Consider the following 27,341-nt stretch of genomic DNA (forward strand, 5'->3'; position numbering starts at 1 on the left):
CCCTGTTGTGACACCACCGCAGGCTGCGCCTGTGAGGGGCCGTCCATAACTGACGTCACGAACTTAGGGGCGGGGGTCAGACATTTGTGACGAGGGGGGGGGGTGAGAAATGTGACATCAAAATGCGCAACTTTAAATGAATATAGACAACACGTTCTACGTCATGAAATATACTTTTTAATAAATGTTTTCCCCTACAACATCAGAGTGCAGCGCCACATTAAATACGCACTACAATGACAATAGTTTAAAGCGATTTGAAGCATGTTTTATATTTGGGGGGGGGGCAGAGCTTTGTGACGTCATATTTGAGGGGGGGGTCTGACTTTTTGTGACGCCGTGTGACGAGGGGGGGGGCAAAAATCGTCCAAATTCGCGTGACGTCATTTATGGACGGCCCCTGAGGCAGCGGCGCCTCCCTGCGGGCCGGGTGCCCGTCCCACGTGCACTCCGTCATAGTTAATCATCATCGTCATTGTTAATAGTTTACAGATAAACCCGACCACGGGTATTGTTATATGCGAAACTTAATCCAGACGATGACCTCATTGCTCCCTCTGTCGCCGCTACCGCCTAAATAACCCCCCTCCATCTCGTGATCTCTGTGCCCTATTACATCTCGTCACCCACCACACATCTCCAATACTGTACATTAGTATCGACTCCTCGCGACCCACCGCTGTTCGCCACGCCTCATCGATACCCCCCCCACCACTCTCTCGCGCATCTCAGCGCCCCCCCCCCATCTCTCTCGCCCCTCCCTCTCATTCTGCCCCCCACCCCGACCGCCCCCCCCCCCGCAGTGCGAGGCCGTCGCTTCGCCCTCCAGCCCTCGGCTGCCGCGAGCGACAGAAGAAGAGGAGGGGAGGAGGAGGAGGCTCGAGGGGAGCGAAGAGGCCTCCAGCCCGGGGCGGGCCGCGGCGTCTCCCTCCGCCTCCCCACGGCCATGGGCAGCGGCGTGGACAGAGGCGGGGCCCTGGCCGAGTGAGGGGAGCAGAGGGGCCCTCGTCACACGAGGCGGGGAGAGCGAGAGGGAGCAGGGCCTTGCACAGAGGAGACAGGCGACCGGGGGCGACCTGGGCCCCGAGGAGGCGAGCTGGGCCCCCTGCGCCAGGACTCTGGGCCCCGGGGAGAGGAGGAGGAGGGATCCGCGCCGCCGCGATGAGATGAGGTGGAGGCGCTGCGCCTTGGCCGTGCTGCTCATGTGCGCCGCCGCCGCCTCCTACTTCTCCTGGAAGCTGGCCTTCAAGCCCGCCTCGCTCGGTACTCACACAACACAGTGCACACACAACACACACACAGTGCACACACACAACACACTCAACACACACACAGTGCACACACAACACACTCAACACACACAACACACACAACACACTCAACACACAGTGCACACACACACACAGTCCACGGCAGTACACATACAGAGCAACATGCTGTACACATCACAGTATACACCACAGTACACATACAGAGCAACATGTCATGCTGAGTAGATGCTGGAATTAATGTTGTGGAGGTAAAGGGCAGTGGAATCTGCAATTACTGATCTACTTTTGAGATCCTGGACCCTGTATGTTTGAACATTTGCTGAGCAAAGGCCTAAAACATCAGGTGGCCAGCAGTTCAGCAGTTCCACTGCTGGATTATTTTTTCCGCCTGAGGACGACTGCTTGTGTTGCGATCGAAACGTCGTGATATATCATTGTTTTCTATCTACGTGACTTTACCGAAAGAACCAAAGAGTATGGATTCCTGCAGTCACGAAAGCTTCAAATCCAGACAGCACTATCAAGGTTTGAATTGATAAGAGTTAACACGATTCTTTAAATGAACAAGTCTGCTAGCTTTGGAAAAGAGACGAGAGGGAATTTCAAAATGAAATGGTGCGAGGGAATAATCAGAATGAGAAGTGGTGTTACCTGCAGTGTCTTGTGAGTGGATAAGTAAGTGGGTGGGTAAGTTCGCGTGTTTTGTGACCTGCAGTATGGTGGTTGAACGCTATGGATGAGATGCAACTGTCAGTCTGGTAGATCCGAGTCCTCAACATGGGTAGAGGAATCGATACATTGTCGAGGAGAGCCAGTAACTAGGAGCTGAGATTTAAGTCCGTGAAGAGACGTGGAGCTCGGGGTTACAAGGCTGGCAGATGAGCCTCACTTATCCTGTTAAAGCCACCCTCCCAGAGCCACCCGTGATGTGGTGCGATGCGAGCCATGAGCTGGGATCATCGACATTACTGGAATGTAAAATGTGTGTAGGGGTGTTACGGAGGAGCTGTATGTGTAGGGGTGTTAGAGAGAGAGCCGTTATGCATGGCAGCTTATGGGAAACAAACACAGTGGGCGGGGCTACGTGAGTGCACGGGGGGGGGGGCTCTCAACGACGTCCGCACCAGGCAGCCCGGGGCCCCACCCCTCAGCGGGGGTGGAGTATAAAGGGGGATGTGTCAGAGGGCTCGGGGCAGAATGTTTAAGTAAACTCTTGAAGACCGAAGACTGCCTAGCTAGAGCCCTGGACTCCCCTGGGACGCCGCCCTTGTCAGGGCCGCGCAGGACCGAGCCAGCGGCGTGGTCCCGTGAACCAGAGCTAGTGCTCTGGGACTCCGGGTACCGTAGCCCGACTGACCAGTGTCGGGCCAGACAGCCTCCCCTAGCCCAGTATTTGGAGGATTAGGAGGCAGGCTAGGGGTAGCTAGCCGTGTGTTCCCAGCTATCCGGGTGAGGGGGCCGATACTCCCTCCAGTACTGTATGTCCCCAGTGACTGTTGTGAAATAAATACGTGTGCCTCTACTCGGGTGTCCACGCATCCTCAACGGTACTACATGTGTGTGGATAAACATAGGGCTTTTCAAATGTGTGTTGATCAGGGTTATTATGGCATACAATTCAGTGGGGTTTTAGGCAATGTTCTTATGAGCATGTGTGGACTGTTTATTTGTATAAAACATATATGCGTCAGTTTAACACGTAGGCTTTCGCGACCAATATCCATAATATAAGTGTTTTGGGTTAGATTGCGTAAATATCAATGTGTTGTTAACCCCGCCAATTGGCTGTGTCGGGTGATGGCGGGTTTAACGACATTCATATTGACGCGATCTAACCCAAAACACCCTATATTAGACATGTATGTGTATAACACATGTGAGAAAGCTGCTAAAGATTGTCCGGCATGGCGTGGGTTGGTTGGGGCCTTTTTCTCGACAAGGAGCAAAGAGGAGTAAGTAAGTAAAACACATGTATATATTTTTTTTATTTTAAAATATGTGGATAACAGTTCATTCTAATCTGCAACAGCCATTATCAATTCAGTGCTGGATGAAGGCCTCTGCAAGCTTTCTCTTACGATCCTGAAAAGCAACGATCCATCCAGCACCATGTATGTATGGATGTTGAACTTCTTTCGTACCATACGTAGCCAACCGTGCAAATCGGAGGTGTGTGCACCAGCAGGAAGATCATGGTTATGCATTTCAAATGTGCCTTGATCAGGATTATTATTGGCCTATGTTCATCAAGGTTGTGAAACAAGTTAATTTTGTGTATCAGGTGAGAACTCAAGAGAGCAAAATAATTCTTATTTGCAAGAGTGACCCGAGTCACCACAATGACAAGAACAATAACGTAAAAACAAGTACTGTACACCAATGTAGCAAAGAAAAATCGTAAAAAAGCAACCCAATATAAAACACAGCAAAAATTGGAAAACTGCACAAACAAATCAATATTGATGTTCTCGTGAGCATAGGTATATTGTTTTGTTTCCATGGACTCTGTGTGGTTCAAGGTTCATGATGTAGCAATGTGTGGTTCAGCATGGACCATGTGGTGACTGGATAGGTCCCCTCAAGATTTTTGGCAGCATCGCCTGTGGTGCCAGAAAACTGGACGTCGTGCCTGCACGTGTCGCGGTGCCATGAATGTGCAACCACCTCCACCTCACGAGTATCTGCCGTGATAATTGTCTCGGCATGGGCGAAGGACGACTCGCTTGCCGGTCCGGTCACATAAATTAGCGCCGACCACCATGTCCCGTTGCGGCCGCTTGCGGGCTGGAGTAATTAGTTGCGTGATCACGGTGGTTTTGCAATGTACCATTACGTTTAATTCCTGTAATTGCCTTTTCGGTATGCGATTTAAATGATTCTTTTAGCAGGGCTTATAAGAGCAGCTCTGTTGAGCCGTGGTAGGAGATGGGAGTGGCAGTGACCGGTCGGCGCCAGCGGTTGTCATACCTGGGCAGAGGCGTTCTCGAGAAACCAGACCAGCAGCATGTGCCTCGTGTTTTCCTTACAAATAGAGCGGGAGAGCTGCTGAGGCAGGAAAGAATATATGGGATAGTTTAACACGTAGATTATGAATATATGGGATATAACAACAACAACAACCGCCATTCGCCACTAAGTGGCGGTGACGTCACCACGACGCTTGTGCCAGGCCATGTGCACCCTGAGGCCACGTGAAGTGTCGAACGCCCGCTGGCAGGAGGTCACGGGGCAGACCCAGGTGCCACGGGTCGACTGACCGAGATAACCGAGATGACTGGCTGATCCACCACCTGTGCCCCCTACTGTGCCAACTTGCTGTGCTTTAGCCACCCGGCGCTCCGCTCGTTGTTGTGAGCGTCGCTCCTCCGCCCTCCGTTGTTGTTGGAGGGCGACTGCTTCCAACTGCCCAGTAGCGTCCTTCACGAGCCTCCTCCACTGAGGCCGATCTTGACACCGCTGGTACCAGTCATCGGCAAGTCCACTCAGCTCCACGTCCTCCTGTACCACATCACTCCATCTCTTCTCTAGCCCGTGCCGCGCCCGTTTAGCCCCCTCGATCCGGCCGAACAAAAGCTGTTTAGGCATGCGGTGGCTGGGCATGCGGGCTACATGACCCAGCCAACGCAGCCTTGCCTGCCGGAGGAGCTCACTGATGGGACTTTGCCCAGATCTTTCAAGGACTTGTGAGCTCCTCACACAATCCAGCCTGGTTAAACCCAGGATGGATCGTAGGCAGGCCAGCCTAAATGTTTCCAACCGGCGAAGATGCTCCACTAGGGGGGTCCACGTTTCGCAAGCGTAGAGAAGGGAGGGAATGACCGTGGCCGAGAAGACCTGAAGCTTCGTGCGGAGCGACAGACCAGGTAGCTTCCACACAGCGTTACGCAACCGATGAAAAGATATTGCCGCTCGACTGATTCGGAGTGAGACCTCTGCTGATAAACTGGAGCCAGTCATAAGCACACTGCCCAGGTATGGGAAACTCTCCACTCTCTCCACAACTGCCCCATCACCGATTGGGAGTTGTGGGGGTGGAGTGCCCGATGGTACAAAATACCCAGGCAGGTGCTTAGTTTTGGTGGGGCTGATGGTAAGGCCCCACCTCTTAGTGGCACGCTCCAGTCTCAGCAGCAGCGTCTCCAACTCCTCTTCTGAATGAGCAGCTATTACCAAATCATCGGCATACATAACGTGGTTGACCAATAGGGAGCCATCCCTTGATCGCACCCGGGCGTCGATCAGCCTCCCATTATATCTGTACCAAATGGTAATTCCCCCGGTACAGCTATTGAAGGCTTCACGAACTACGCAGTCGAAATAGATGTTAAATAATGTGGGAGCCAGAGGACATCCCTGTCGCACCCCAAGGTGTACAGGGAAAGGTTCCGACTCCCGGCCACGTAGTTTTACCCGGGCCCGCTCACCATCATGAAGGTCCTTAATGATCGTGAGCAGAGGGTCAGGGACTCCGAAAGCACGAAGAACAACCCAGAGCCCAGTCCTACTGATGGTATCATAGGCCTTGACCAGGTCAATAAAGCAGAGATGTAGGTCTTTTTGGAATTCCCTACACCTCTGCTGTAGCAGACGGACAGAAAATATGGCATCTGTGCAGGACCGCCCTTTCCTGAAACCGCATTGGGGCTCCGCAAGCCTCTCCTCAGCGTGCCTAGCAAGGCGATGTTGAATAATCCTTGCCAGGACCTTACCCGGCACACTGAGGAGTGAGATGCCCCTGTAGTTGTTACAGTCGGTACGGTCCCCCTTCTTAAAGAGGGGGACCACCAGGGCATCCTTCCAGTCCTGCGGAACCCGTCCAGTGGTCCAGACTGTTGTTATGATGTCATATAGGGCAGTCTGTGCACAAACGCCACCCTCCCTCAGCATTTCGCTTGGGAGATCATCTCTGCCCGGTGCCTTCCCTGGTCTCAGACTCCGGATCGCCCTCAGTACTTCCTCAACAGCTGGTACCTCAGCCAGCCACTCACAGGGGGTGACCTCTTCCAATATTTGAGGCACCGCAGCCTCAGCAGGGTTATCCCCACTTTGTGCCATGATTTTTTCCTGGCTGAGAGATTTTCCCTCCCCCAGGACCTCACAGAAATGCTCAGCAAATCTGCAAACCTGTTCCTGGGGGTCGGAGATTGGATCACCGTTTTTTCCTCTAATGATGGTAATAGGTGTGGCGCTGCAGGTTACTTTTTTGATGGAGTTAAATAGTGATTTGTGATCGCGGGCCACTGAGGCAGACTCCATCTCCTCAGCAACCCGCGACCACCACCCATCCTTACAGCGCCTTACGGCTCTCCGAACCTCCGAGCGAAGGCTGCGGTAAACCTCCTCATTCTCTGACGTGGGATGCTGTAGGCGATGAGAGTGGGCCTGTTGCTTTTTCTCAATTAACCTGAACACCTCCTCCGTCAGCCAGGGTTTCTGGGGAGGTCTGGACCGCGTACCCAAAGCAGCCATTGCAGCTGCATGAGTCACAGTCTTAAACCTCGCCCATTTACCCTCGACATCAGGTGGAGTGGGGGACGATGCCAACCCCAGCTGCAAGCAATGATGAAATTCTCGCTTGCAACTTTCATCAGCTAGCTGAGACCAGGCCACTTTTGGTTGGAATGGGGTCCTGGGTGTACACCCACCACCGGAGTGGAAGAATGGCAGGCGCATCTTACAGATGACTAGTCGATGGTCAGAGGTCAGATCAGCTCCACGGTAGGTCCTGGTGTCAAGGACATGGGCTCGCATCCGCTGGTCCGTCACTATGTAGTCCAGCAGATGTTCTTGCTTGGACCCGGCATGTATCCATGATGTTGTGTGGATGCGCCGATGCCTGAAGAGCGTGTTGGTAATTACAAGCCCATGGGCTGCACAAAAATCTAGCAGCCTCCTACCGTTATTATTGAGCTGATCTGGCCCATGCCTTCCAATCACTCCAGACCAGGTGCCAGCATCATGACCAACTCGGGCATTGAAGTCACCCAACAAGATGACTCTGTCCCGAGTGGCCACTTTAGCCAGCACCTGTGACAGGAGGTCATAGAAAGCGTCTGACTCATCGGCTTTGCCTGCATCCCTCCACGGATGTTCGTCTTCGGTGGGGGCATAAGTAACCACGACCACCACTCCTCGCCTCTGGTTGATGGGAAGGCGAGCCCAAAGTATCCTGGGGCTTACAGCTTCCCACACCTCACCGCCACGCTCCCACGCCCCCTTCATTCTTTTGTTCAGAAGAAGAGCCACACCCTGTTGTTTGGCAGTCTCCTGCCCCGAGTAGAGGACTGTCCACCCCTCATGGTGGCAGGAGCCAGAACCGGTCCACCGGACCTCCTGAATGCCACAGAGATCCAGGCGGTACCGGTCCAGCTCCCGACAGAGGAGTGGCAGCCTCTCCTCCGCAGTGAGCGTTCGAACATTCCACGTGGCCATCCGCAATGGTTTTTCGTTGTTTCTGGAGGAGCCCCGAGGGTGAAAATTCAATCTCCTGGCTCCGCCAAATGGGGTTTGGCCAGGAGACGTCATAAAAGCCTGACCCCCCGGGGCCTCCGGCACAAGCTTATTAATTACAGGTTTATGTTTAATTCGTAGTTTAGTGGTGGTTAATTGAAGGTGGAGGGGTTACCAGCCCCTCGCACCCGTCCAGAGCCCCCGTTTAGCCACTGTGGTGGTCACAGACGCCATGAGGGGAGAGGCCAATGGGCATTGGCCCTCCCCCCACAGCACTGCCCACGACAGTGTTGCCCGTCCGGCACCGCGAGGAGGTAGGAGGTTGTTTTGCAACCTCCTACCTATATATATGGGATATAAACATATATTCAGCAGCTCTCCCGCTAGATTTTTCATCTGATGACGATTGCTTGTGTTACGATCCAAACGTCGTGATATTGTTAGAATATGAATTCCTGCAGTTATGAAAGCTTTAAGTCAATATTTTAATGTGATCTAACCCAAAAACATATATTATGGATAATATTCAGTCGATTCTTGGGTTCAGCCACGAAGTAATGATCTGATACATTTTATGTCGTGAAACCCTCATCTACACAACGCAGCCAAATTGTCATTTATACAATGTTAAATGCAGCAATGGTTATTATTATTTCAGCTCACCAGTCAGCTGAATCCGGTTTTTGCTTCGAAACCTAGACTTTACACTGTGCTAATACCACAGGTAATAATGACATAAAGGTCATTGCATGCAGCTTTGGGGTCCCGAAATTACTTGCCATCACTGGAGGCGAGTATCAGACAGGCGATTCAGCAGTCAAGCACCGGCTCACATTTCAAATGAGGCGGTTGGGGTAGTTGACGCAGCTGTTCATCCTTTTGGGGTCGATAAAATGAACACCACTTTGGGGGGGAGAGTGGAGTCAAAAGTGGTTGTGCTGTAGGAATGTGGCATTTCCACCACGAGCTTAGGGCTGTAGACAGCTCTTTCTGAGTGCCCGTATGAAGAGGAAATAATGTTGCCGTTTGACTGAAGGAAAATTTGAGTAAATTTTTTATATTTATCTAGAGATGAACAGTCATCCCTCATAGCAAACCTAGATTCTTTTTATTCGTAATTTTTCAACCATAAACTTTTCAAAAGTACGTAAAAAAAAAGTTTCTCTGCGTGATTCATCATCCTTGCCCATGATGCCTGTGTTTAAATACAGTCGCTGAGCACAGGCCTAAAGGCCCAAAATGTCAAGCAGCTACCAACAAGCAGCACTTTCAGATCTTTAATAGGCAAAAGTTATCACGTTTCTTTAATTGAGGAAGGTTATTGAAAGAGCTTGAAAAGTGAGGGAACTCCACAATGGAGCAGTGTGAGGTAGGATACAGAAAACAAGTGTTGTGATCTGCAGTGTGGTGGGTGAGTTGATTGGTGAATAATTGAGTAGGTGGGTGTGTTATTGTGACCTAAATACAACAACACATGCTGTGTGTGTCTGGTAGACCGAATCCTCAACACGGGTGGGGGGTATCGGTGAGTGGAGTTCACGGGAACAGTGACCTCGTTAGTAGCAAAAGAAGAGTGATAATGAGGTAACTGGCCACCAGTGAGTGGGCGAGTGACGAGTGAATCAGGGAGTGCCGGGGATCATCAATCGCCCTGACTATGTGTGTGTGTTATGTAAGTCAATAGAGAAGGACTTAAGAGGCCTCGTTCATTGAATACAATAGGGAGTGAGGGAGCAGCTGGCCAGGAATGTGCCCCACTGCTCTCCGGACATCACTCTATGGGCACCACTAGCAGCTCCTTGTTTCAGGTTGTGTGCTGGGCTACTGGATAGCAATATCAGTGCGTCTTCTGGCGTGGCCAAGACCACATGGCTGGGCCGGGCAGGGCAGGGCAGGGCTGGGCAGTGCGGTAGCTTCATACCGGAAGCTTGAGTCAGGAATCTAACCAATTAACTTTTTGCTGTGAGGCACGAGTGTTACAGCTGCACTACTCTGCTGCCCTATTTAGACGTGTCCTATGTGTGTACAAGGGTAAATTGAGTGTTGCCATTCATTAATGAGTTGTATGTGTGCACGTGTGTATGCGACCTCACCGAACCTGAAGAGGCACAAACAATGTAATACCTACACACGCTGGGCTGGTTATATTCGGTGATTTTGTGTATCCAGTAACTGCGTGAAAAAAGAGGCATGAAACGTTCCCCCTTTGCTTCCACACGTTTTTAAATATCCAGAGCAACAAAGGTTCAGCTTGCAATTGTGAAACGCGGGAAACTTCCCAAATCTCCCCCACCCCCCTCTTTTACCACACCACCGGTACACCAAAGTCAGTTTATGATTAGTCGCTCACGTGAGAAATCTTGGCTTGAAGCTTTCGTAACTGCAGGAATTCATATTCTTTGGATCTTTCAGTAAAGTCACGTAGATAGGTTAAAGGTAGTCTGCAGGAAGATGAACGCTTGCGTTGCGATCGAAACGTCGTAGTTTTAGTTTTTTGTTATTTTATTTGAACCTATCTACGTGACTTTACCGAAAGACCCAAAGAATATGCTCAGGTGAGGTTGTGTAAAGTGTGTGTACACCCACCTCCATGATGTCTGGTTAGCATGGAGGAGTAGACCACATACCCTGTAGAGCGGCTCTTTAGTGGAGGCCCTTCCGCCAGCGGTGGCGTGAGCACGCAATTGCAGGACTGCGCCTCGTCCCGTCTGTGAAACAAGAGCAAACGTGCCCGTGGTGCCATAGGCCCCCATGCAGTTTGTCGAAGGCTTGCTGGCAGGAGGTCACGGGACAGACCTAGCTGCCACGGGTTGACAGTAAACATCACATGTGGCTTCACTGCAGGTCTGTATGGTGATATTTTATAATAATAATAATATTTGCATTTATAGGGCAACGATGCCTTAGCACATCAAATTATTTCATGCCTCATGTTAAACGTTTGAAGGGCACCCCCAGTAGCAGTTGTCCTTGTGAAAGCTGTCACAAGGTGACTCGGCACCGACTTATAAGCAGGTCGTGCAATTCTAGTTGAGCTTTAAATGAGATGAACGAGTGGAATGGAGTCAAGGAGCTGGTCCACGTGAATGTTGCTTCCTGCAGGTTTTGTGGATGGATCGCCTCTCCGGGAGATGCGCTTGCTGCATGAGCGCCTACAGGCGGCTGAGCAGCTGAGTGTGCAGCGATCGGAGGACCTCCACCGGATCTTGGCGCAAGTGTACCGTGCCGTCTACAGCAAGACGTCAACCGACAACGACTCCTGGGCGGCCCTGTCCAGTACGGATGACAGCCCCCCTCGCCCGCCCTGCTCACCCGTGCACCGCTCACCCAGGAACCGCTCACCTGGGGACTGCTAACACGGGCACCTACGTGACAGAGAGGGTCCTTGCCTATAACTATTTGGCAATTCACCAGCATTGGTTTAAAGGAGCCTGAGTTGATGACTATTACCAGTGGTGTCAAGATTGACCTCTGGAGGAGGAGGCTTGTGAGGGAAGCTCCTGGGCAATTGGAGGCAGTCTCCCTCAGAACAACAAGCGGAGCGCCGGGTGGCCACAATGCAGCAAAGTGGCACAGTGGGAAGCACAGGCTATGCTAGTCATCTCAGGCAGTCAACCCATGGCACCTGAGTTTTTCCTGTGACCTACCATCAGCAGCAAGCATTCCATACTTCACGTGACAACCTCACAGTAAATTAGCATGGCGTAGCATCGTAATGATGTCACCGCCACTTAATGGCGAATAGCGGCCGTTGTTGATGTGTGTTTGTGTTGAGGCTCTCGTGGGATCTCTGTCTTTGTGCAGACGAGACGCAACGTCTGCTGAAGGAGCTGACCCTGCACGGCAGCCTGCACGTACCCAGCATCTACCATTACCTGCCTCACCTGCGCAGCCAGCCCCACGGCCTACAGCCGCTGGTGCACGCCAGCGCCAGCCGCACTGGCGGTGAGGCCCGCCTGGCTTACCGGTGTTCACACGGCGGCATTCGCCACCACAACGTGGACATGCAGAGCCGACATGCACGATCACGCTCGTTTACCCGGAGTTATTTTTGATGTTGCTCTATGTCATCCCTATTGAGTAATTTGAGAATAATCTTCCGCATTGGGATATTTGGCCAATGTCAACATAAACGTGGAACACTTTAAAACCAAGAGGAAGCAGGAAGGAGACTTTCTCTGTTGCAACAAGCGGCGATGACGCTGCCGCTGTCACCGCCCGTGGAGAGAGCTGGCCGAGAGCACACGGCTTCTTTACTGTGGCCTGTGATCCAGCACTGTTGAGGTGGCAAGGGTTGGTGGATCACACACATGCTGTGGAACTCCCTGTGGTTATTGAGGAGGTGCCATACCTTGCTCGCCAGGAGAAGGCGGCACAGCATGTTGTTGAATCTTGCCTTACAGCTTTCGTGACTGCAGGAATTCATATTCTTTGGGTCTTTCAGTAAAGTCACGGAGATAGAACAATAAAATAATCAAAAATAAAATGAAAATAAAGTGAATAAAAAATAATAAAAATATCACGAGGGGGAAAAGCTGCTGAGGCAGGCTGTTTAAAAGGTTTGAAATGGGTGTAGTCCAAGGGTCATAAACGAAGTGGGCGCGTCTAGTGATGTTAAAGTGAGAGAGATTAGCATGGCAATGTAAGAGATTAGCATGGCAATGTAAACGGCGGCTGTTTTCATGGGAACCTGTTAATGTAAAACCAGAGAGTCGAAAATAACTACTACCATCGCAAGATAGGATGGAAACATCACAGCCAGTTATGACTTAAACTGGTTAATAATGTCCTTCCAATGATTGCTCAGTTTGTACCCATCTTCTCGGTTGAAATTGTATCCGTGTCTATATATCTGGATGGCTTCATGAACGAATCTTTGTTGATAGCCAGTGAGTTTGCAGAGTACCTTCGTCTTGGAGAAATACATTTTATGTGAGCCCACCGCATTAAAACAATGATCAGCCACGGCTGAGGTATTGGTCCTACCGTGTTTCAGGTCTGCCTTATGTTCACGAACACGGTCCGAGACATGTCGCTTAGTTTCCCAAATGTAACTACTGCCACAGGCACAGCTTAGTTTGTAGACGCCGGGGTATTGCATGTCAGGGATCGCATCCTTCACAGATGGGATCAGATCACGAATTTTATGTACGGTGTTAAATCGAACCTGGATGTTGTGTTTGCTCATGATTTTAGAAATATTTTGGTGATCCCTGCTACGTATGGCAAGGTGATGGTTTTAATTGGGTCCTCAGGTGGTTCTCTCCCAACGGTTGGGGTGACAGCTTTACGAATTGGGTAGTCTGAATATCCATTCTTCTTGAGGGCTTGGTGTACGTGCTCCAGTTCACTGGCTCGGTGGTGATGGTCGGAAATACAACGAGCTCTATGGTGTAGAGTTTTTATGAGGGAATTCTTCTGGGATGGATGGTGGTGGGAGTCAGGTTTTAGGTAGGCATCTGTATGGGTGGCTTTCCTGTAGACAGTGTCCCATTGAGCCATCTGGTTTCTTTTCGATTAAAACATCCAAGAATGGTTACTTGCCATCCTTTTCCACCTCCATGGTGAATTTGATGGCTGGGTGTATGGAATTGATGTGGTTGAGGAATTGGTTCAGAGCTGGTAGGGCCATGTGACCAGATGACTAACGTGTCATCTATGTACCTCTTCCACAAGGCCGGACGTAGAGTGGATGCCTGGATGGCATCTGTCTCAAAATTTTCCGTGAAAACATTGGCTATAACTGGAGATAAGGGAGAACCCATTGGGGTACCTTCAACTTTTGTAGAATGTTCCATTCCAGGTGAAGTAAGTGATGGTGAGGCAGTGTCTCACCAGGGCCAGTACATCAGCATTCAGTCCTTGTTGGACCAAATCTTCAATGATTGCAATGGTGTCAGGCACAGGAACTTCGGTAAACAAAGATACTTCATCGAAACTAAAGAGCAAATCACATGGAGATAGTGATATTTCCTTAATTAACGATACCAAGTGAGCTGAGTTAAGTACAGCTGAGGTGGTCTTACCAGTGAATGGTTGTAAGGTCTCAGACAGATATTGGGCCAGTTTGTAGGTGTGCGAGTCAATGGTGGAGACGATAGGACGAAGTGGTGTGCCTTCTTTATGGATTTTTGGTAAGCCATACAGTCTGGGTGGTCTAGCAGCAGAGGGTTTAAGGAAAACCGCTTGGTTGGTTCGATTAAAGGTGTCGAATCGGTGATGATATTGTTGGTTTTCGTAACCAGGCGGTTGGTGGGATCTCTATTGATTTTGGTATAGCTACCATCATTAAGTAGGTCCTGAATTTTGTTATTGTGTGTGGCTTTGTCCATGATGACAGTGGCATTGCCCTTGTCGGCTGAGAGGATGACGATGTCATCTCTCTTTTTTAATTGAGAAAGCTCAAAACGCTCCTCCTTACTAATGTTGCTAATAGGTGTCTTAGCGTTTTTGAGGATTGCAGCAATTTCCGATATTGCCACGTCTGCAGGAATGTGTCCCAAACCCTTAAGGGCTACGTCGACCTGGGCAATGATATCATCAACTGGGATGTGTTTAGGGGTGACTGCGAAATTCAACCCTTTAGCTAGAACCGATTTTAGGCTGTCGGAAATTGGACTGTTACTTTGATTGATAACAATCTTGTCAACGTCTAACTTTTTAATGCATGGATCTGGCTTCTTCTTGCAAAGTAGGTTGAACTTGTAAATCAGGTTATCTTTGCATTTAGCTGACATTGCGGCGGCTGAAGAGGCTGTCATGTTTTCTACATGTTCCCAATCAGATGTAGACATTTTTTCCGTCAATGTTAAGTGTGATTTCAAGAGAGTCTTGTCTAAATTGTCTAGTTCAAATCGGACCAATCTTATTCTTTCTTGCTTTGAAGCTTTCGTGACTGCAAGGATTCATACTCTTAGGTTTTTTCAGTAAAGTCACGTAGGAAAAAATAAATAAAAAATAAAAATATTCATAAATTCATTTATTTTCATTTATTATTATTTTAATTGTATTATTTTTTTACCTACGTGACTTTACCGAAAAAACCTAAGAGTAGCAATCTTATTCTCTCTGAGATCAGGGCTAGGCCGGCCCTGAACAAGATCCGTTTAGCATTGGGAGAAGTGACAGCAGCAGATGTGAGCGTGAAGGCGATCGGTATTACCTTGGTGATGCGGCATCTCTTCAGAAATGTGAGCGACTCGATCAGATGAGCCTTCTTGTCTCGAAGTTTGTTAAAAGAACGATTAGTTGTGTGGAAACACTCGCCGTAGAGGTGATTAAATCTTGACTTAAAGCTTTCGTGACTTATTTCGCATTGCACGAAGCCAACCTTGCTGATTGGAGGTGTGGGAATAATCGCCGTCGGTTTCCTTTGGTACAGGCATAGAGTGTTGCTCCCCTCGCTCGCGTCGAATTTCTCCGCGTGCTCCAGTTTCCTCCTATAGGAATGAACACAAAATTGGCTGAAAACATCTTAAAATAAACATCCAATGTAGCAAGACCCTCCTGAAAGAGAGTCGTTGGACTCATCGTCACATTGCTGGGTAAAAAAGCAACTTATTATTGTTACTGGCAGTGTCCATGGTGTTGGGAGTACCCACGGTGAAACGGAAGGTGCAGAGCTACCTTATCGACACGCTCAACTCGCTCATCCACGAGCTGTCGCCTACTGAGAAGGATGACTGCATCATCGTCGTCTTCATCGGGGAGGTGAGCGATGCCCCTTGGTGCTGCACTGTAAATACCCTGGAATTGCCGTCCTCTACTGTGTGGACTATGTCGCTTTCAAAGATCTTGAAAGTACCTCTTTGGTGGCCCCTTGTGGTTGTTACTGAGCTTGTTTTACCTTCAATAACACCGTGGCCTTAGACTAGATTGGTAAAAAAAAAAGGCAACATGGGCCTATTATAAAAGTGTGCAATTACGGAGGCCTATTGCCCAAAGTGTCGCCAATTATATATTTGTCGTGACTGAAAGCTTTCATGACTGCAGGAATTCATATTCTTTGGGTCTTTCAGTAAAGTCACGTAGATGGTTCAAAGAAAATAACAAAAAAACTACGACGTTTCGATCGCAACACAAGCGGTCGTCATCAGGAGGCAAGCTGCTGAATGCAGACTGTTGTAGAGGGTGTAGTAGTCCTCGGGTCATAAACGAAGTGGGCGGGGCTAGTGATGTTAATGTGAGAAATTAGCATGTTGATGTAAGATCGATCTTACATTAATATGCTAATTTATGAACCTTTGTGTGAGAGGTGTGAATGGGCCTTCCTTGCAATTGTGCTGCTGGTTGATGGTCGCTTTCCTCTGCAGACCAACGTCCACCACGTGAGCGAGATCGTCGAGGAGCTCAAGACTGGGTGAGCTCTTGTGTTCATTTGATGTTTACTGTGGTCAGCTGATCTATGAAGACAAATATCCTCTTGTATAGCCTACACAGGCTGTTGGGGAAAGTGCTGTTTGCAAGCACCTATCAAGGTCAGCATGGTGCACATTTGAAAGAGTGGTGTGGCTATCGCCATGCCCGGGCGCCTAGTTTACACACAGTACCATGTGAGCGTTTAAGGCTGAGTCGACCTCAGGGAGGCCCAGAACCGCTACCTATGTTAATTGGTCGTGAACGGGAATCGAACTCGGCTCGCCGCATTCATGTGTGGCATGCGAACACTGCATCACCGCTCTTCATAACGGTGTTTACGCGCACGCACGCACGAACAAGAAACACGCACACACTGTGGTCTACATGGAGAGAGACGGTAACACGAGTTCTGCTCTGACCGCCACCACCGCTTCGTGCGATGTTCATTTCCGTGCTCGGCTGTCAGGTTTGCGTACGAAATCAACTCGGGGCTCTTGGAGGTCGTGTCTCCGTCACCCAGCTACTACCCGGACCTCGGCAACCTGAGAGAGACCTTCGGCGACTCCCTGGAGAGAGTCAAGTATGACCCCGCGAGCACCAGCGCCCCGCGCTCACAGCCGGCCACATGGAGATTCACAATCGTTATTACACTGGTTCACCCGGGAAAGCCCCACCGAGTTTCAAGACTCTTCTTCAGGAGAGTCCTGCCAAGTTTTTGTAGTCGAGGGCAATGTGTATTTTTCAGAATTGGGATGTTCTGCATGGAAATGTTCTGCAAAGAAATCCATGCATAACAGGGAGAGAACATACACACATCACCCGCACACACACTCTCATTCACACTCAATTGGACAATCACAGTCACACTCTGCAGAATAAGGGGAGAACACGTCCCAAAAAAAGGCACCCGAATCCGGAATTGAACCCTTCTTGCTGTGAGGCACAGGTGTTACCACTGTGCTACCATGGTTACTGTTTCCGTGAACTTCACTCGTTGATTCCTCCACCCATGTTGAGGGTTTGGTCAACCAGTCTGCTTCATCTCATCCACACTGTGTTCAACCACCACACTCCAGGTCCCAACAACTTATTCACGCACTCGCTCACCCACTCACTCACCCATTTACTCACCCACTCCACTCAGTCACACACCAACTCGCCACACTACAGTTTCTCACTTCTCTTTTTGTTTCTTCCCTCGCCTCGCTCCACGTTGGAATGCCCTCCTCCCATCATCAACATCATCGTGTTTTTTTCCAAATCTCATAACCGTGCCCGCACGGCAGTGAGTGTGTTATGCAACACAAGTGCCCTCCACAAGTGTCAGCTGCTGCAGCTGCTGCTGTGAGCGGGGACTCTGATGAGAGTGGCCACTCAGTGCCCCGTGATGGGTGGAGCGGTGACGTAACCCAGCAGGTAGCATGATCGCCGCTTGTTTTGGGAGGTCCACAATTTGAGTCAGGCCGGCTGCCCTAGTTAATTCTGTGTTATGAAGTAACCATGAAATACTACGTCCCTCTGCTTTACAGTAGATTATAAAGTTACCATGACGTTATTTGAATGGAGCAGGCTATTGTTTTCCAGGGTCACGGTCCAAATTGGCCAAATATTGAAAATTACACCGTAAATTAATCAATGGGGATTGCACATAGCAGCGTCACCCCGTACGATGAAACTACTGCAGGCTTTGTCTGTGAAGCACAGCGGTGCTTCCTGCATGATAACTCTTTGCTATGAGAATGATAGTGGCCATACCAAACGCTTTAAATAATATTCGTCATAGCTAATCCTGCACGGTAGCGGATGCAGCAGCAGTTGCTGCTGCGGCACAGAGATGCACGGTGAGCACCGCACGCAGCGCCACACACGGGAAGCCTCTGTTACCGCGGGGGGCTGCGCTGGTGCATGCGGCCTAGAGTGCAGCGCTGTGCGGGCAGCAGGGGTTGGTAGATGACGCACCCGTGGGCGTCGACATTGCCATTTCCTGACTTATGGTCAGGGTGCCATGGCAGTACAGCAAGTGGTTTAATTTACAGCTGTATTCCATCTGTACGGAGATTGAGTCTGACCCCCACCCTCGCACGAGTGTGTTTCTCCAGTACTCCAGTTTCCTTCTACGCGTATAAACACTCGGTAATGGCGTTGACCATACATCCCAATATAGGACCACAGAGCTTGGGCAATTGTTGGCTCCGGTTCTCACTGCCTTCCCACTTATTCCATGGGATTCCCGCACCTCTCTACCCTTCTCTCTGCCTGTGAGAGTCAATTGTCGCTGGGGACAGCGTTACCCTCAACGATTCAACTCGTTGTTCGGTGATTGTTCTGTGCCAGGCCGCACGACCACCTTCACGTGCGAGCTCAGCCGTCCGTCTCTGTGCTTGCCTGCAGATGGAGAACCAAGCAAAACCTGGACTACTGCTACCTGATGATGTACGCTCAGTCCCGTGGCCACTACTACCTGCAGGTACGCACCGCGGGGAATCCGGCGTTTCGGGGAGAGGAATCGCCTACGTGCCGACGGCGCCGAGGAGCGCTTTGATGTTTGCTCGGTGTTTCCAGCTCCGGTCAAAGACACTCGACGGCCTCCAGCGCCACCCAGAGCACGCAACGCGCACAACACACACCGGCACAGCCCTGCCTCGTCTCTCTCCGTTTCCCTGATTGTCTCTCCCCGTTTTTTTTAACTCTCGGAGAGCAGTATCGCATCCCGCGGTTAGCACGTTGCAGCACAGCGCTAAACTCAATCAGCACTCATCTGTGTTAGGTTATTAGTGGTTGATGGTGATAAACTGTTTCACTTCTTTCTTAATGACTCTGTTAATTGAGATGTTTTAAGAATTAAATTGGGTGCCAGTGCTACTGCGCTGGGCCCTGATCGGACTGCTCCCCTCCTGCACGCCTCTCTCCCTCCGCTCACAAACCGCATTATACCCATCTGAGCCCCATTTAAGCTCAGCCCTGCTAAGCTTGGCAGATCTGTCATGATCGGATGAGGTCAGGGCGATGTAGTCACCGTACGGTCCCTGCCATAGGAGCGTGGAATGTCCACCCCCAGTGGTGGACGTGAGTGCTGCCCAATGCTCGCTTTGAGTGGCGAGACACCGCCATCAGGAGTGTGCCGCTGTCCCAAGCAGTGCTGATGATAATTAATGAGAGCGAGTTGCGTTTCATGGAGCCGCTCTGCTCCATGCCGGGGCATCTCGAAGCGCTTCACACGCAATAAGCGATTTCCATTATCGCATCTTATCTCAACACATTTGATAGGGCATTTGAGTCTGCCAGTAGTGGGCGGTGATTGTGAACGCTGCATGTGACTAGAGGTTGTCCGGGGGGCCCTGCGGCGCCCCTCACAACCATTGACGGCCTCTGGCCAGGAAAGTCACAAAAAAATTGCACACGAACGAGACGCATTCATGCAAGCACCCGATGCTCCGTTTTGAAGTTTTAAAATGAAACCTCTTTGAATTGTATTATGTTTTGAATTAGATAATTGTATTTCTTCATTAAAAGCTTATATCATTTTACATCTGGAAGACTTAATTGAAATAGACATTTCGTGTGAATTTTCTCTCGTCGTTAAGTAGATGGCCTTGCTGGGGGTTCGGTTCGATGCGGAATTTGGCGAATGTGGCAAAGTTAGACCGTGATGCTTGCACATGGTGATCTACTCATGTTGCCTTGCTACAGCTGGAGGATGACATCATGGCCCGGCCCAATTACTTCAGCCTCATTAAGAAGTTTGCTGAGCAACAGTCACTGGAGGACTGGATGATCCTGGAGTTCTCCCAGCTGGGATTCATCGGTGAGATTCGGTTATAATCTAGGGCTTTAGGCCACACCACACTCGGGCTGCATCACACCCAGGCCACATCACACTTGAGCCACACCACACCCAGGCCACACCACACAGTAGTCGGAAGCACAGGTGGTGCGTCTGTCAGGTCATCTCAGTCATTCAACCTACAGCTTCTGGGTCTGTCCCGTGACCTCCTGCCTGCAATCCTTCCATACTTCACTCGATGGCCTCAAAGTGCACCTTGCCTGGCACATGATCCGATGTGACATTCACTTCATCACACATTGTTTGTGTACACTCAAATGTGTCTCCCCACCCACGTGCCTCTCCCCCCCTTTCAGGGAAACTGTTCAAATCGTCGGACGTGAACATGCTGGTGGAGTTCATCCTGATGTTCTACAGGGACAAGCCCATCGACTGGCTACTCGACCACATCCTCTGGGTCAAGGTCTGCAATCCCGAGAAGGATGCGGTGAGTTTAGCACTGAAAAAATGAATCGGTAAAGCTGGTGCTGCCGAGTGAGAGGTCGCGTGAGTGCACGAGGAAGGCCCTCGGGGGGGGGGGGGGGGGTGGGGGGCGGCGTAGTGGGAACACTCGCGCCTCTCGGCAGCACGGTCCTGGGTTAGATTTCTGACTTCACGTGCCCGTTTCTCCACGAAGTTTTTACGTTTATCCCCTGTTCTGCAGAGTGTGAGTGTGTTTATTGAGTTTCAATATGCGAAGTTTATACGTTCCATATGCTGCAGAGTGTATGTGAGTGAATGACAGTGTAACAATATGGGGGAACGGTAGTGTAGAGGTTAGCGCGCTGCACTACGAACCTGCCCACCCACGTTCGATTCTCGCTCACGGCCGACACCAGTGACGATTATCTGAACCAGTCCTGGGCCTCCCCTAGGTCGACTCGGCCTGAAATGAGTACCTGATCTGGGTGTGTAAACATCGCCATTGGGGAGACAAATGCGGCCGGGCGTGGTACTATTTTGTTTGAGCAGGTGAGAACTCAAAACGGGACAAGGATTGAGTTTCACTCGCATGAGGGACTTGGTTCACCACATTGACAAAAGCAATCGTGTAAAAACAAGTAGAGCAATGATGCAAATAGAACTCGGAGCAAACCCAATCATATATAAATCGGAGCAAACACAACTGCGTCACTTAACAATGTATTACTCGATGGAGTGTCATTGTTGTAACACGCACTACATAAGTATGACCACGTAGGGGCAGCAAGAGATCACCTGCAGGAATATCTCGTGGTCACTCGATCTGAGCTGGGTATGGGTCCTTGAGCCCAGTGGCCCTAACCTGTCTTCTGGATGCCGCCCAGAGAGACGATGCTTTCCTTGGAGCATTGTCTCTGTAGATCAAAAGTACGCGTGATAGCAAGGCCTCAATGGAAGCTCTCCACGAAAGTTCGGGTAGGTGTGCTGAGCTAGTAGTCCCATGTACTGGCTGATAGTCCCGTGTGTGGGGCTGATGGTCCCGTGTGCTGGGCTGATGGTCCCGTGTACTGGGCTGGTGGTCCCATGTACTGGGCTTCGTGGTCCCGTGTGCTGGGCTGGTGGTCTCACACACTGGGGTCTGCTGGCGGTGTGGCCGTGCTGCATTCCCTACAGAAACACTGCCAGCGGCAGAAGGGGAACCTGCGTCTGCGCTTCAAGCCGTCGCTGTTCCAGCACGTGGGCCACCACTCCTCGCTGGCCGGCAAGGTGCAAAAGCTCACGGTGAGTCTGCCAGCCTGCTCACCGCGTAAGCCACCAGAAACACTCCATATGTTCATCAGAATGACTGTGGCCTTAAAATGTAAATAATAGGCCAGTATTCAAGCCCTTTTGTCAATCCACTGCTGGATGAAGGCCTCCCCACGCCATAGGATCATTTGACCATACTTCACCACGCTGGTCAGTGTGGGTTGTTGAAAGCGGGTAACATAGACGATGTAACAGAGCGTAGCACAATGGATTCTGTCGCCGCCAACGCAGCCCCACACATTCATCCGGCAGTGGCGTGAGTGGGCAATTGCGGGGCTTCACCTTTACCTTCGTTTATTGTGTGCTGGATTCCCATTGCAGGATCGTGACTTTGGGAAGCCTCAGCTGCACAAGTCGTACCCGAACCCGGGTGGGGAGGTGAGCACCAGCCTCAAGGTGTACCAGCACCACTCGCTCGACAAGGCATACCAAGGCCTCGACTTCTTCTGGGCCCTCACGCCCGTCGCCGGGGACTACATGCTCTTCAGGTTCAGCCAGCCCGAGAAGATCAGCAGGTGCGGCTGTCGGCCTGCGTCCTAATGGCCGTAACGATGCACCTCCCCTCCCACCCCCCCCCGGTCTCGAAACATGTATGTAAGGGCACCCCCAGTGGCAGCTGTCTCTGAGGGTATAAAGTTACTTAGCACCTGACCTGCAATCAGACATTGGTCTGTTAATCTACCCACTTGTTTTCCTGCCAGACTTATGCAGGCCAGAAGATGGCAACCTGCAGAGCTTGGATAGTTGTTGGTAGCGCGAGGTTCTCTTCGCACGGTTGCTGCTTTCCCGCTTGTCTGGTTCTTCCCCGGTGATCGTGAGAGTGGCGATTGCATGAACGACGATGACAATGCTCTCGATAGAGCTGCACACAGAGACCCATAGACTCATAGAGTTCTATAAAGATCCATGGAAATCCCTAGACACTGGTAGAGACCCACGTATAAAGACTCACTAATTGGGTGATAACATCTTAATATAAGATCACAGAGTTTGGCTAATTGTTGGTAGTGCTGGGTCACAGCATGGCTGGCTTAACGCTTGTTTGTGGTTCCTCAGAAATTCGATTTTCAAGAATGAGGACATCACTCCGTACACAACTAAACATGATGATTATTTTGATTGCATAATGAGGTTACGGTTTGCTGTGGTGGTGAATGACGCAGAGCCGCCGGGTGTCCCGTTGCCCCCCTGTGAGCAGGTACCTGTTCAGGAGTGGGAACATCGAGCACCCAGGAGACAAGCTCCACAACACCACGGTGGAGGTGCTGCTCGCCCAGGTGACCAGGCCCTGCAACTCACACTCCCCAGACACACACACGCATTCACTCGTAATACGATGACAATAACCTAGCAGACGCTATGCCTCCATCACATATCTGTCCCTCCACATGAAAAATATACTTTTTTACACATCTCATCAGCCAAACACGACCCTCTGGTAGTGCACAATATCAGCTGCATTGAAACAACACAAGCAAAACTCCTGACTGGTTTTGATACGAGCGGCTGACACGAGTGAGGGTGATCGGATGGACTGTGATGACACAGGGAAAGGAGACCGGGCAGGAGGCATTGCAGGACATCAAGGACAAGATTCCTGGCCTTCAGTTCACAGATGATGGTTATTTGAGGATAGGTGAGTAGTGCATCTTCCCACATCTCAGATTAGCATGGTTGGCTACATACGGTGCGAAGGAAGTTCAACATACATACGTGCAGCAGTTCATCTTGTGTGGCTTTGTATTATCCTCCCGCTCGTTTACCGAGAAAAGCTTCGCTGAGTGTGCAACACATGCCACGTGTGTGGAAAGTGAACGTGCTGCATCGCAAGCACATTGCTTGCTCACCCCACTACTGGTAGAAGGGCCTCCACTGCAGTGAACTTTAGAGTGGTATGTGGCCTATTCTTCCACGTTGACATGTTGAAAGAGGTGGGCGAACCCACACTTTAACCCACCACGCACCCTGCCGAACATAGACTAACTGCGGCGTACCTATTTATACTCCTGGATAGACCGGTGACCTCTGGATTAAACATACGGTGTGCTGCTGATCATTACACTACCACTTTGGTGCTTGTGTTGTGGTTATGGCAAACATGATGCCTTGTATAAAGGTGTCAGTTTTTGTACCAGTTTAAAGGGTAAAAACCTACTACTATATTTTGCCACTGGTAAAGGAGGTCTCATAGTGTATATGCTTACCCCGAGCTCTCAATACTCTGATAGTGCGCTGTTTTTGAGTTGTACGCCTTTTGGTGTCACCTGGTCCAACACCAATGGAGACTAGGCTCTAAGAAAAGCTGTCTCGGGTGTGGACCAATCAACTTCAAGGACAGTGCATATCATTATCAGAGTTGTTTCTTTTTGTTTGCATTTTGACTGCTTGTGTTGTGGTTATTGCAAACATGATGCCTTGTATAAAGGTGTCAGTTTTTGTACCAGTTTAAAGGGTAAAAACCTACTACTATACCACGTTGGTGGCAACTGTCTATGTTTGGTGAGAAAACGCCACGACTGAGCGTACGTAATGGGGTGGAGAGTGGCCACGGTGGTCTCTGGTGAGAAGCCACGCAGGGTGAGTGACCGTGCTGCTCATGTCGAGGTGTGCAGGAGCGTTTGTAAACGGCGTGGCCGAGGCAACGGTGGGCCCCGCGCTGGGTCCCGTGCGAGCCATGCGTCTCTGCATGCTCTCCGACTCCCCCGTGTGGGTCATCCTCAGTGAGGTGGGTGCGTGCATGCAAGACAAAAATCCCCTGTGGAGCCTACACAGGCTGTTGAGGCAAGGGCTGTGAGCGAGCGGCACCTATCTGAAGACCGGCGATGTTCACACACCACACGAGTTACTCGTTTGAGGCTGAGTCGACCTAGGGGGGCCCAGGACCGGTTCAATTAATCGTCACTGGTGGTGGCCGTGAGCAGGAATGAAACTCGGGTTTGCAGGTTCGTAGCGCAGCGCGCTAACCACTACACTACCGCTCCCCACACACACACACGCGCGCGCGCGTCCATAGGTACACAAACACACGCTTGCAGCAGACACACACAACTTTCAAGGTGCGTACAGCAGTAAACGACTCAAATAATAAACCAATGCTGCGCGAAGAACGCCTTAGACCTGCAACACATTTGTATTTCACTTTAGCCACGATCAGCAGGCACACTGGGTCACATGACAGATGTGACGTCACAGCTCACTTGCCCTGCACAATATATGCATTATTGCGCCCCCCCCCCCCCAAAAAAAAACAAAAGTGTATTTTTATAATTTTTGCATGGTGTACAGTCTGGAAAGTACCCACATGGCAAATTTCAAGTTTGTTACATGGCGGGAAGTACGCTAAACATTTTGAACAGACGCACATAATCACAAATTTCCCTTGTATATATAGATGTGCGAACACACAGATCGCCCTTCTACACATGAGTGTCGCGTGTAATTTGCTCATAAAACGTGTTTGTGAGAGATCCTCCCCACCTCTTTATCCCTCCCCCTCGCTTTCCTACCTCCTCCTCGGGCCAGCGGTAACACGTTCGCTGCTTGTTGCAGAGCTTCGTGGTTTGAATCTGACAGGCTGCCCTGGTTATGGCTGCAGTGGTGCATTAACCATGACATACTCGGTGCTGTTCTCTTCGCTCACAAGCGGACATTAAAGGTCCCGTGAGGTTATTCGAAACGAGAAGGCCGTTGTGTGCCGGCGTCATGGTCCAAATTTTACAAATTTGAAAATGAGACGGCAAATTTACTCTTTGATTTACAAATAGCAACATTCTTGAAGACTTTGCAGGATCTTCCCGACAAAGTCGAGGCTCGGTGAGGATTTCCTGGGCAAAGAAGCATAGTAATCAGTTTAACACTTAGGCTTTCGCGACCAATAACATCCATAATACAGGTTTTTTTGGGTGAGATTGCATAAATATAAATGTGTAGTTAAGCCCGCCACCACCCGGCACAGTCAGTAAGGTTTGTCACTTAAACAAGCTCTCCAACACACCAGTATGCTGTACAAGTAACGAATAAGCATAGGAATAAAAATAATGTTATTAAAGACTCGGAATTATGCAAGTCTCTTGCCGCGTGTAAAATGCCCCGAGTCGCCTCGGCGTGAGGAGGATAGCTCCGTCAAACACCGCTCGCTGCAATAATGACACGCCCTGTCTGTGCCCACCCACTGTGCTCCCACAGATTCAGATTGAGAGGCTGATGACGGGGGGTGGGGTGTGAGCCGTGCAGAGGGAGACGGGTTCGGTGCCAAAGAAAAGCTGCGACTTGGACACAGTCTACGGCAGTCCTGCCCTTCGGCCATCACCAGGGCGGGCTCCTTGTGCCGCCCGCCCCGGCACGCCTCACAGATGTATATTTTATTGTGTCGATTACCGTGGGTGGCTTGGGTGCTGGGTAACATTATTTATTTAACAAATGAGACCGAATTTGCCACCTATCGCATTCTCAGGCTGGGTTATGATTTAGGGTCATGCTTTGTCTTGTTGGGATGACACGTCGCGTTCCTGGTGTCCACGTCGTCTTCCCTGGGGTCCACGTCGTCTTCCCTGGGGTCCACGTCGTGTTCCTGGGGTCACATGGCATGTGATTGGGAGTTGCAAGGCCTACACCAGGCCAGCCTTTGTCTGCCGCCTGCCCTTCTCATCAGAGCTGTGTGATTTGCTATCTGAACTAGGGTTGTTAAACAATAACCGGTAACCGTTATCAAAACCGGTTGCCAGTTCCGGAACTGGTAACCTATTGCAGTGGAACGTTTGTGATGAACGCGCGGATTGGCTCGCGTGAGCATAAAAACAGCATGGCGCAAGCCTAAGTCACCGCGTGATCCATGTGTTCTCGATTCTCAGTTAAAGGTGCAGCCCTGCAGTTGCTTACTCAAGCCACTGGTGGCAGAATGGCCTCCACGAGAGAGCTCTGAAGAGGGCATTTGGTCTCGCTTGCGCCATTGTTTTAATTGCCATGCCCAGAGATGGAATCGAATCGGCGACCTCTGCATGGCGTGTCCAGTGCGCTGCTCGCCATCACTCCGCTGTGGCACCTGCACTTGTCTCAGCTAAAATGATGGAACTCTCCCCTTTGTATCTGTAGACGTTTCTGTCCATGCAGCAAACTGGTAAATAACCGGTTTTATATTTCATGTGGTTACCGGTTATGCGGAAAACCCGATTTTAACTGCGCTCGTGTGAGAGTGATCCACGAGTCTTGCCAATCCTGTGCGATGCAGTCGCTGGGTTTATGCAACAAAGAATGTGGCCGCGACGCCGCTGCTGCTGCTGCCTCTGCCGATCGTGGGTTTTGTACCGAATAATGCCGACTCTCTCCGTAGGGACGGGGCGTTTGTACCGTTTCACTTTTAATAACAAGACGTGTGTCATTTTAAAACTCCGCACGTGGACGTGTGATAGTGTTTAATTCAATTGCCATCATTTCAAGAAGTAAATATGTGTAAAGAATGACGGCAAAATAATAGTTTTTGTGTCCCAGCGCCACTGCCAAGGACCGGTGCGTGTGCTCTCACAGCGATGTTTTATTAAACATGGAGAGTTTGAAACGAGTCGTGTTTTGTGACTGAGTTGGTGCCCGTGGCGTGGTTTGACCTCGCTGGTACTATTCCGAGTGTGAATAACTCGCGTTAAAACCACAGCTTCATTCCCTACTCGATGTGTTGCTGGTAGATCGCAGGAGGTGGTACGTGACCATAGCGA

The 27,341-nt window shown here is 50.4% G+C and overlaps 1 protein-coding gene across 1 annotated transcript; it reads left to right on the top strand.

The window, feature by feature from the left end:
• Nucleotides 1-803: 803 nt before the first annotated feature.
• On the top strand, nucleotides 804-27,190 carry LOC144722812 (alpha-1,3-mannosyl-glycoprotein 4-beta-N-acetylglucosaminyltransferase A-like). The gene is made up of 15 exons (XM_078601250.1): nucleotides 804-1,263; nucleotides 10,824-10,997; nucleotides 11,526-11,666; nucleotides 15,298-15,431; nucleotides 16,034-16,080; nucleotides 16,546-16,659; nucleotides 18,471-18,546; nucleotides 19,770-19,884; nucleotides 20,220-20,350; nucleotides 21,499-21,606; nucleotides 21,955-22,148; nucleotides 22,832-22,910; nucleotides 23,182-23,269; nucleotides 24,246-24,358; nucleotides 25,819-27,190. The coding sequence occupies exons 1-15, from the start codon at nucleotides 1,167-1,169 to the stop codon at nucleotides 25,855-25,857; spliced, it is 1,650 nt and encodes a 549-aa protein (XP_078457376.1). The 5' UTR covers nucleotides 804-1,166; the 3' UTR covers nucleotides 25,858-27,190.
• Nucleotides 27,191-27,341: the final 151 nt, after the last annotated feature.

Source organism: Lampetra planeri, chromosome 15 (genome assembly GCF_965212315.1).
Source record: "Lampetra planeri chromosome 15, kcLamPlan1.2.h2, whole genome shotgun sequence".
Taxonomy (NCBI): Eukaryota; Metazoa; Chordata; class Hyperoartia; order Petromyzontiformes; family Petromyzontidae; genus Lampetra; species Lampetra planeri.